Source organism: Pseudonaja textilis, chromosome 2 (assembly GCF_049901715.1).
Source record: "Pseudonaja textilis isolate UNSWEBS1 chromosome 2, rPseTex1.2, whole genome shotgun sequence".
Classification (NCBI taxonomy): domain Eukaryota; kingdom Metazoa; phylum Chordata; class Lepidosauria; order Squamata; family Elapidae; genus Pseudonaja; species Pseudonaja textilis.
The window spans coordinates 194614186-194626247 of record NC_141991.1 but is presented as its reverse complement, the minus strand read 5'-3'; the positions used below and the strand labels follow the sequence as shown (position 1 = coordinate 194626247).

The following is a 12062-nucleotide window of genomic DNA, read 5'->3' as shown; positions in this document are numbered from 1 at the left end:
TACAATCCAACATTATATTTTGGAAAACAATTATTTGTGTAGCTTGTGATAAACATAGTGATTAAAACTTCTAACCTCTAACATAAACAAAGTCTCTTGTGTAGCCTTCTTGGAAGTTATTTTTATTTTATAGAGTTCTTTATAACTTTTCACTTGATTCCTATGGTATCGAATATGTTCCCAAGACCACATTTGTAGCCTAGGTTGGATGTTTACTTCAAGAATGCCTTGTGTAACATATCGCCACCTAATAGAAAAAATAAAACATGTTAGGACATAATATTGCATGCAAAGTTAATGTTTCTTTTTAAATTATAAAGCAATCTTCACAAATTAATTTATAATTCTTGATTCTCTTCCCCAAAATACAAAAATTAAATCTATTACTTTATTAATAAGGGTACTTATGAAAATCTTCCCTATCAAGTTTCTTTGGGATTTTGAATTCCAATTTATGAGAATGTTCTAACAGAAAAACCATCAGAATTGTAGAAATTTCCAAAAGTTATTGGATGTATACCATTTCCTGGCATTGTTGTGTACAGGAACATCTGGCCTATATTTCCTATATGGTAAATTCCGTGTCATCATATCAATTGATTCAAGGAGTTCCATAATACTGAAATACTGCAAGAAAAAATGCAAAAATTTACTTACTACTAGTATGGAATAATAATTACAATAAAATGTAAACAGCATTTGCCTTAAAAGTTATTTAAAGGTCAAATACACTGTAACAGTAAAAGTTTTCATTTTATAATGATAATACAGTATTTAACTTTTGAGTTAAAGTAGTTAGTATTCCAAGAAAACTCTGTTCTTTGGCAGATATATTTATTTCAAGTTGTTCGCAAATCAATACATGATACGAATACATGATTAAAAATCCCCATGGCTATGTGGAAAGTGTTGTAAAAGTGAATGATGTGGGAAGTATCCAGTCAATGTACGACAATATGGCTAAAAATTCAGGAGTATGAAAAGTTCCATCCTCAGATAGCAGTGTAATTGATTAATTGACTCTGCATTTGAGTTAGTATTGACTCCTGGTGGGTGTCTGACAAGTCTACAGTTTTCTTGCCAATATTTTTGAAAGTGTCTTGCTATTGTCTGCTTCCAAGGACACATTTCTAACACTTAAATAACCTTGATATACAAGCCTGCTCAAATGTAAATTTGGGAATTCTTTCAAGGATTACTGAAAACTATAGTCTTATAAAAAAATGAAAATAGTACAATGAAAATTTAATTCAGGAAGTAAAAAAGGTTGCTATAAAAATCTAAATTATTTATGCCATTACCTGTGGTTTATTCAGTTCAATGGTTATATCCTGAAGATTTATATCCAGATCTAGTTTTGGTGCAGAAAAGTCAACATCGGATCGCGGATTCATACGGAGTTTAGCTTTAGCTGAAATCGGACGGAATACTAAAAAGCAGAATTTTAGAAAAAGTTAATCAAGAAACCGATAGGTCATGCAAATAGATTGTTTTTTTCCCCAATATCATATGGATGCTCCTTATAGATGCTACGAAAATTAGATTCCCTTTTAGGCACCAAAGTGAAAGCTAAATTTTGTAACCAGTTGCCCAAAAAGGACAAGGCTATGCAACGTTTGCTCACATATAGCATTCTGGAGGATAAAACAAAGATTTTACTACAATCTCTATAATCAAGAAGTCACATCAATATTGTAGTTTATCCTACTGTGATGATGCAAAAAAGGTGGAACTGTGCCAATAAAATGTTACATTCAGTCCTAGATAGGTAGCATAGTGCCAAACACTATCTTACAATGAAACCTGCTTTTTGTTTCTTTAGGCCTATAAATATACAGAGTTTTCAAGGTAATAAATACCTCTTTGTATTTTATCCAAAAGCAAATCAGAAGTCAATATAACATTTTAGCACAGACATAATATGATCCCCGAGTTCAGTGATGGGATTCAAACTTTTTCACTACAGGTTCTGTGGGCGTGGCTTGGTGAGCGTGGCAGGGGAAGGATACTGTAAAATCTCCAGTCAGAGGTGGGATTTGCCGGGTCTCTGAACTACCCAAAATTTCTATTACTGGTTCTCCAGAACTGGTCAGAACTTGCTGGATACCACTTCTGCCCGAGTTCCTTACAAAACTAATCTAACCACAATTGTCTGTTTTAAATGAAGTTTTTGAACTAAATAACAAGGTTGCTCCAAGAGGAAATTATACCTATGCTTACTGTACTCCAAATGTAAGTTTGTTAGGAAATATTAAAAACTTACCAAAAGTATAGCCTTCTGGAATCACATTAGTGCTTGCAATTCCATATTTTAAGTGACTCTTTTTGAGGGAAAAAAATTGATTGAAAATTTATTCACAATAAAAATCAAAAATGCAATATAAACCAATGAGAGTATTTTTCTCAAGCAATATTCTAGACTGATCAATGTTAAATTAAAATAGAGAAATCCAAGGATATATCTTGCACAGGTTCAATAATTCTGTTTATATATCATGCAGAAGAGGCTCCCCATTTAAAAATGTGGGAATATGTATTATGATAATACAGTGAAATGTAAATCACCCTTAGAACGCTAAATCACAGTAGATGATTGCCTAAATCAGAAGAAACTAATCTGACCTCTGACCTTTGTTCAGTAAGATCTGATTGAAAAAAATATCATGAGGAAAACAATCATCCACACACACCCCTTTGGCCTTATTTAATGAAGAATAAAAATAGTTATGGTAAAGCACAAAATTTTAATTGTCTAAACATAGACCAAAATGAAGCAATTAATTAATAAATCCCGAGTTAACATGAGGTCTTCAATTCAAAATATCTACTGTGGTCTTTGCTCAGAAAATATACATACTTGATAATTAGACGGGCATATTATTAATGAGAATATACTGCTTGGGTTCTCTGCAATGGCATGTCCCAGGATACGACAAGATTCTAAAATATTTCACTTACTCAGGTTTTTAGTTGAAAGACTGAACATTTCCAAGAAAACTGAAGAAAAGTACTTATACACTTATGAATAAACTAAAATTTTTAGATGCAAAAATACATCCCCAAAATTGCATTTGCCTTATTTTATGATGAGTTTATCCATAAGTATATATAATAATACTTTTTAAAATACCTGTATATCTGGTATAAGTTCTCAGATAAACCATCCATTGATAGGCTGACACTCAATTTTTTAATCAAAATCCCACAAAAATTGGTAATTTGTAGATTACCTACAAATAAAACGATTATGAAAATTTAAAAATGTGAGGGTCAGCTTATACATGGATGATACATTTTTCATAATAATTGGGTTTAAAAAGTTGAGGTCGGCTGATATGTATGTAGATGTGCTTGTCATTGTATGTAGATGAGCTTAGATGGATGGGTGCCATGGGCAGGTACTGCAGGTGGGCAACAGGTAACTGTGAGTGGGTGTCATGAGTGGAAATGGGTGCCGTGGCTGGGTGGCAGTGAGGAAGCTGTAAATTTTCAACATGTGACTACAGGGCAGTAAGTTATCAGGCATTTTAAGAGTCATAAACTAGTTTTTTCAGTTCCACTGTAACTTTGAACAGTTGCTGAACAACTGGACATAAAATGAGAACTGCCTGTATACAAATTCAAAAATGCCAAATCTAAATTCCAAACTTTTAATCTTTAAACATGTTTCCTGTTAATGTATTGTTCATATCTTGTATCCATAACAAATATTATTTTACAATTTGGAACAGGTTGGCCTTAGTACTAAATTGGAGTTAAAATCTAAGATAACAACTTTTATTTTGATCAGTTATTTTCAATCTAGCCTTATAATTCTACCCTGATTTTATTTTATATTATTTCATTGTTTTATTTCAAGACCATTTTCTGTAGGACCATTTTACAATTAAACAGAGTTGTTAATAAATGACTATTTTCTTGCAAAACAGCTATACAATATTTCCCATACAAATCTCTGATTTTTTTCTTGATTTAATGGCTATAATTAATTTTCACACATAATACTTATTCCCAAAATCAGCTGAAAAGAAAGAAAACAGACATAAATTTGCTAATTTCAGTGAACCTTTTTTTTTTATGCCTTTGAGTCAGTTTTTGATTCCTGGCAGTTGCCTTGAGTAGTCCCTGCAGCTTTCTTGGTAAGGTTTTCCAGAAGAGGTTTGTCCTTGCCTCCTTCTTAGGGTTAAGAGAGAGGGCCTGGCCCAAGGTCACCCAGTTTCCTTTGTGCCTAAGGCAGAATTAGAACACATTTTCCCGCTTTCTAGCCTAATGTCTTCATCATCATATGAAACTGGTTCTCTCATCAGTAGTGCTTCTTGAAAAGTTAACTAATACAAGGCTACAGCATTAATGATCTTTTTTTTAGCTTAAAAAGACACTGTATAAAAATATAAATGAACTGTAATTCGCTCTGGACAAATCATACTTGAAATAATTTATTAGCTTTGTCTACTTACCAAAGATTCTTTATAGTCACCATGATAATACATTTCAGACTTTACATTCCAGTATGCAAAGAAGTTGTCCAATCGAACTAACTGAAATAAAAATAAATAAATAGGAATTACTGAATATCATATGTAAGGTTATCATGGTCTAATATCTTATACATATTCATGTTTATGAAAGTTATTACAAATATTGATATATCTTTGACAAAAGTTAAACACATGTAAATGGAACTACTGAAATAAATCAAATAAAGCAGCAGTCCCCAATCTTTGAGGCTTGGAAGCCTGGCGGAGGGGGGGAGAGAAGGGGAACTGGGCAAATTGAGATGCATGAAAACATGTAACAATATTAGTTCTCAATTATGAACTATGACAATCAGAGCAAAAAAAGATACTTCTCCCTTGTATTTATTTTTAAATTTATATTTATATAATCTATAATTAACAAACAAAAAATAAAACAGTAGTAACAGAATTAAAAATAATCATATTTGTGATTTAAAAGATTCATGGGATTTTTTTCTGGCCATCAGAAATAATATTGGCAAAATGTGTCAGAAAATGGCTATTGGTATGTCCCAGCAATACAACTACAAAAAAAAAAGAATATTCTACTTTAAATTACAAATGAAATTTGAATAAAACAACTATTTATCTGATGAATAAATCACTTTACTTTACCTAAAAGGAGGCCAAAATTTCAAACAGCCCAGCAAGATAATATTAAAATAACACTTAAAGTATATCTGCTTTAGCATGGTGTGGGAAGGACAATATAATGTTGTATTGTTTCATTCAGTTATTTTTATTATTGGTGGCCACATTTTATCTGAAATTACTGTAGTGCTTGTATTTCTGGACTGACTTTATTTATTTAAGTATTATTGGCCACAGTTTCATTGAAATGAATTTAACAGTTTTATTTGTTGAATTGTCACATGGCAATATCATTACAGATATTAATCAATATCTAAGGGTAGGCATAAATGTTTAAGAATATCATCTATTAACTTGCATATGTTTCCATCTTAAAGCATTTGAGTAGTTCACGAGGAGCAGAACTGCTGGATAACTAGCAAGGTAATTCAGTGTTAAGTCTGAATTAGATGAATTACCCAGAATATTTCTACTGCATGTTAGGGTAATTCAGAAGTATGGAGGTAGAGCATCCAACAGTACATGCAACATGTTGGAAGGTAAAACAAAGCTGTTGTGATTGGAAGGACCAATCCTGTTAGGAACTTTGAATCTGATGACTGTTAGATCGTGGATTGACGTCAGAACCAGGAAACGTTAATCTGATGGGCAAGCCAGTTAATTAGCACGTTACTGCAAAGAGCTCTGCCTGTTTGAATTTCAAAGGGGAGTCCTAACAGTTCCTGTCAGCAGTGATAATAAATATTTTGAATGAGGACACATTTGATTTGCAGGACCGGCCTGAACCTTCAACCTCCTCTGCTTCTCAATCAGGTTATCAGCCGGGCAGCTGACAATGAGAACTTATGGAGACTTCAGGTGAAGATAATAATTTAGATGATTGCTGGGTGGATGTCAGAAGCAGGCGTCTCCTTACGAGAAGAAACCAACGGGAGCACAGGAGGAGGGCAGATCAGTAATTAGACTAATTATATGCTGCTCTATAAAGGGAGAGAGATGACTTTGCACTTTGTCCGGAACAAAGTGTTTGTTTACCAAGGAGAACCGAAGATTTTGGCTTGGAGGATTTAAACCTGAAATATCTTGCTGGGACTTGGATTTATTTCGTTGGAACTATTAACTTGGACTATCTTGTGGAGGCTATCTACAGCTGTTATCAGTGAAGATTCCTGTTTGCTGCCTTTATTTGCGAGGACTGCTGCTTTCAGCCTTATCTGTTTATTTTGGAAGGTGGGACATAACACAAAGCTATATTATTTTTGCTACTATGAGGTATTAAACACTGTGGCAAATAAAATGGTTTGTCTCAGTGATCAATTATAGATTTTATGAGGTTTTAACATAAAAACTAATGGATGGGCCTAATACATACCTACTGCAAGTATAAAATCATTTCATTACAATGAATGAAAACAAAGATGATTCAAACACATTTTCGTTATAAAGTCCGCATAATTAACACAAGTATAGAACAAAAGTGATCAACAATATGTTGATTTAAAAAAATTATTATTGGAAAGAATGCAAGTCATTCAAAATTCCTTTGGATTTGAATAGTTTAGTATGGTATATAAAAACTAAGTATATAGTATTATATATCATATAAATACTAAGGAGGCAAGGGTGTTGGAAAAAATGAAAAACAATGTGGCCTGTGTATCTGTTCTTCCTTGTGATAGTTTTGACAATAAGGAACAGGCTCTTTCAGAACACAAATCCTTGGCCTTCTCACAGCCTTCCTTTCATCTTTGCTTTCCTATTTATGAGACTGAAGAAAGTTCTTGCTTGTGTGGCAGTTGAAAAAAAATATAGCCACTTCTTCAGATACTGATGTTTCCATGATTTAATTTCCACAATTCAAAACCAGCTTAAACATGGACAATCTTTGGATCAGTTAGAAAATGGAGTTGCTATTCTTTATCTCTTATTTCTAGAAATTTATGAGAAGAGTAAAGAAATCACTATAGTTTCATGTACCAATGCTCTATGAACTATTAGCTGGTTATCACACTTTACTAAGCCATATAATAATTTCAACTTATTGATCAACTTTACCACCTTGAGTTCCTGAATAAAACGCAGGATATTGAAGGAATTAACAAACTTTTAGTCCCTTCAATGTATCAAAATTACATGCACATAAAAAAAACTTGCCATGCAACAATTCGGTGTATTTGTGATTTAGCTTTGCTCAAAATGAGATTATTATGTGAAACAAATAGCAAAAGAATGAAACCTCGCTTGTGCTTTACATTAACAAACTCAGAAGGAATCTCATAGCACATTCTACTCAACTAGATTTTCACCTAGGACTCCTACCTTATAGAACAACTTAGTGGTTGCATCTTGAATACATGGGTTCCAATTTTGATCTGAAGTCTGGAATAGAAACAGAAGTTATTCTGACATTACTTTATTGATGAGACAAAACAACATTAAGATTTTCCCCAACTGTCATCAGGAACACCTAACGGGATTTGTGCTGTGTTCCACACTTAGAAAGTCTGAACAGAAACAATTTTAGTCACTTCCCAAATATAAAAATAACATTTCTGTGGAGACCAATCAAATTTCAGATCTTTTTTCTTTATAAATGATGCAAACAAGCTTATTCAATATTCAAAATTTGTTCAATTTAAATCATAAAACCATTTCTGCTTTAAAATTATGCCTTTTCGACTTTCAAAGTTGTCATTTATTCCTGAATTATTAAGATTAAAGAAGCTACATACATATTAAAACATTCATAAACAGAAACAAATTTTTAATTAAAAACTTGAGCAATGATAATACCTGTAAACTAAAATTTTCAAGTGAGATACCAAATGACAGTGGAATATCTTTATTTGTGATCTGGAAAAAACAAAACAAATATTTTTCAATATGCAACAATACAGGTATACAGCATGCAAGATGTAAAATTTGTGCCAACGTGTGCCTTATAACAACAGAAAACATTTCTTGATAATTTATCTATGTATAAGTACTGATTTTATAAATCAGGATATGAATTGTTATGATTAACTTTGGGTTAAGATTAGCTAAACTTTGTATCTTAACTATGTTTCATCCTAATATTCCCAACATAGTATTCTTAGTGCTCTACTCTACACATAGTCCTTTACGTGTATGCATTTTAGATTAGTGTACTGCTGCATAAAATAGTACCTTCTAAATCTGAACTGCATTTATGTAATTATTATGGGCTTTAGACAGAGAAAAGCTGTGTTTAATTTTAAATCTAAGGGTATGAATTTATATAGACATTAGTTCTGAAATCCACTAAAACCAGAGAAAGAAATGAGGATTCAAACGTTATTTGCTCAGACATTCCCCAGCATTACACCAGTACTTAAAGCAATAATTTAATATGCAACTTTGCAATCATACCATCATTGAAACTTTCCAAATTATAATGATGCAATAGACAAGTATAGATAGCACGGTCTCAGCTATCTCAGCAATAACTTTCTTTATGGGTGAACAGATAGATTATCCATCTATACAACCATCTGAAGTATCATTCACATTTTTACAACGTATCTGTATATTCTATGCACATATACTTACATCATCCTCGTATCGTATATGGATGTTGGAAATTTTCAATTGAAGGTTTCTTATAACTTGAGTAATTAGCTTTTCTATGAAAGTATCTTGCTTTTCTTGTGGTTTATCTAAATCAATGAATACTTTATATTATTAAGCAATTATTAAGCAACGGAGGCTACATTTGATTTAGGCAGATAAATAATAAGTAACAGGTAATTCTATAATTGTTTTATTTATATATTCACATAGACACAGGTACAGAAATAGCGTAGGTAGAAATTAAATATGAGTTCCTTCGAAGGGATGAATGAAATCACTTCTTTTTGCAACAACAGATGACTGACATTTTAAACATGGTACTAAGAAACAGTGCTTAGGAACTCATTTCATGTAATGACTTGAGATGACACAAGCAGCCATACTAACCGTAACCAAAGTGTGATGGAAGTTGGTCAGTCAAGCCCAAAACAGGGGGAGAGGATAAAGAGAAGGGTGAAGGGAAATGAAAACTCAAGACAAAGGATCACTGGAATCCTTGCAATAAATGGTCCTTTAGCTGAATGAAGTGAGTTGAGATCCTCTATATAACATTTGTTACTGAAATCTAACACAGACGTTTGTTGCTGGCTGAGTCAATTAAAGGACTATAGTTGGAACCAAACTGGAAGTGACTATGTCTGATGCATATGTGAGAAGTCAACATTATTCAGAATCTCAGTCTACAATGATTCAGTTTCACAGCATTAGAAAATAATAATAGTCAATAACTAAATTGGCAGGCTGCAAGTTATGATATTGTGATTCCACAGACACTTAATAATTCATTAAATGGGTAAAAAGTCTACTGAATCCAAAGTAGATTATACCTTTTAAGTGACTTATCAAAGAGGCAGCCAAGCTTTAATATTTCATTTAACCAACAGCATATATGCTATGGTAAAATACTTACATTTAAGCAAATGCAAAATAGGTAAGTCATAGGCAAGTAATAAATAGCCGCAAATATAAGTGATGGCTGCACAATTCTTGGAAATATTTTGATATACACTGCTCAAAAAAATAAAGGGAACACAAAAATAAGACATCCTAGATCTGAATGAATGAAATATTCTTATTAAATACTTTGTTCATTACTTAGCTGAATGTGCTGACAACAAAATCACACAAAAATTATCAATGGAAATCAAATTTAGCAACCCATGGAGGTCTGGATTTGGAGTTACACTCAAAATGAAAGTGAAAAAAACACTACAGGCTGATCCAACCTTGATGTAATGTCCTTAAAGCAAGTCAAAATGAGGCTCATTAGTGTGTGTGGCCTCCACGTGCCTGTATGACCTCCCTACAACGTCTGGGCATGCTCCTGATGAGGTGGCGGATGGTCTCCTGAGGGATCTCCTCCCACACATGGACTAAAGCATCCCCCAACTCCTGGACAGCCTGTGGTGCAACATGGCGTTGGTGGATGGAGCGAGACATGATGTCCCAGATGTGCTCAATTGGATTCAGGTCTGGGGAACGGGCGGGCCAGTCCATAGCATCAATGCCTTCATCTTGCAGGAACTGCTGACACACTCCAGCCACTTGAGGTCTAGCATTGTCTTGCACTAGGAGGAACCCAGGGTCAACCGCACCAGCATATGGTCTCACAAGGGGTCTGAGGATCTCATTTCGGTACCTAATGGCAGTCAGGCTACCTCTGGCGAGCACATGGAGGGCTGTGCGGTCCCCCAAAGAAATGCCACCCCACACCATTACTGACCCACTGCCAAAGCGGTCATGCTGGAGGATGCTGCAGGCAGCAGAACGTTCTCCACAGCGTCTCCAGACCCTGTCACGTCTGTCACATGTGCTCAGCGTGAACCTGCTTTCATCTGTGAAGAGCACATCAACCAGTGGCAAATTTGCCAATCTTGGTATTTTCTGGCAAATGCCAAACGTTCTGTATGGTGTTGTGCTCTAAGCACAACTCCCACCTGTGGACGTCGGGCCCTCATACTACCCTCCTTGGAGCCTGTTTCTGACCGTTGAGCAGCCACATGCACATTTGTGGCCCGCTGGAGGTCATTTTGCAGGGCTCTGGCAGTGCTCCTCCTGTCCCTCCTTGCACAAAGATGGAGGTAGAGGTCCTGATGTTGGGTTGTTGCCCTCCTACGGCCTCCTTGTCTCCTGATGTACTGGCCTGTCTCCTGGTAGCGCCTCCATGCTCTGGGCACTACACTGACAGACACAGCAAACCTTTTTGCCACAGCTTGCATTGATGTGCCATCCTGGATGAGCCACTTGTGTGGGTTGTAGACTCCGTCTCATGCTACCACTAGAGTGAAAGCACCGCGAGCTTTCAAAAGTGACCAAACCATCAGCCAGAAAGCATAGGAACTGAGAAGTGGTCTGTGGTCACCATCTGCAGAACCACTCCTTTATTGGGGATGTCTTGCTAACTGCCTATGCTTTCCACCTGTTGTCTATTCCATTTGCACAACAGCATGTGAAATTGATTGTCAATCAGTGTTGCTACCTAAGTGGACAGTTTGATTTCATAGAAGTGTGACTGACTTGAAGTTACATTGTGTTGTTTAAGTGTTCCCTTTATTTTTTTGAGCAGTGTATTTGGAATAGATTGCAACTCTATATTCAATATATTTAAAATAATATTCAACCTCTTGACCATGGCATCTTTCTAGATTTGCTACAAGAAGAAATCAGCATGAAATAAAACACAATGTATTCTCAATTTCAAAAGAAAGCGTCAACTAGAATACTCTGCTAAAAATTTTAAATGAATTTCTCAGTTTTAATTTCTAATACAGTAAATATTGGTAGATATAATGCATGTAACCCAAAGCTTCTCTGGTCCTGAATCATTTTTAAGGAGACCAAAATATTTGAGAATTACTGGCTCCAAAGAATGGAAAATAATTACAAGCCAATAAAAGAATTCAGAATTCTAGAAACAATTTGGAATGAGATTTGCCAGTTTGTTTTAAACACTAAGCAAAATGCTTTTGTTGCTTGCTTGCTTGCTTGCCTTTAAAACGTTCCTAGATGGGTCCTGAAGAGAATCAGATGAGAAGAAGAACTTTCTTTGGAAAGCTTTTTGCTGCTTGTCTGACCCTCTTTACACCCTCTCTTTAGGATTCCTGTAAAGCCAGTCAGACAAGTAGCAAAAAGATTTCAAAGGACCCAGCTTCTGCCAGGGCTGTTTGCTGCATGTGTTCTAGTCATTTTTTTCTTTTGAGTGGAACTTGTTCTTCAGTTCCTCAATGCAAGCTGCAGAAAGATTTTTTTTTTTGTTCCCTTCCTTCCTTTCCTTTACTCTTCAGTCTGGCAGTCACCCATCAAATAAGTAACTGACAGATTCTGTCACCCTCTTTCTGTTACCTAATTGGTGGAAGAGTAGGA

At 34.7% G+C, this 12062-nt stretch overlaps 1 protein-coding gene across 2 annotated transcripts in view; it reads right to left on the bottom strand.

Annotated features, from left to right (window-relative positions):
- Positions 1 to 12062, bottom strand: part of VPS13A (vacuolar protein sorting 13 homolog A) — a 125825-nt gene that overhangs the window by 94449 nt on the left and 19314 nt on the right. For both annotated transcript variants that reach the window (XM_026703826.2, XM_026703828.2), the window contains exons 6-13: positions 8679 to 8785; positions 7902 to 7961; positions 7428 to 7487; positions 4458 to 4538; positions 2264 to 2321; positions 1302 to 1429; positions 521 to 627; positions 76 to 247 (exon numbers count right to left, since the gene is read on the bottom strand). In XM_026703826.2, the coding sequence (XP_026559611.2) occupies positions 76 to 247; positions 521 to 627; positions 1302 to 1429; positions 2264 to 2321; positions 4458 to 4538; positions 7428 to 7487; positions 7902 to 7961; positions 8679 to 8785 (773 nt within the window). The remainder of the gene's footprint in view (positions 1 to 75; positions 248 to 520; positions 628 to 1301; positions 1430 to 2263; positions 2322 to 4457; positions 4539 to 7427; positions 7488 to 7901; positions 7962 to 8678; positions 8786 to 12062) is intronic.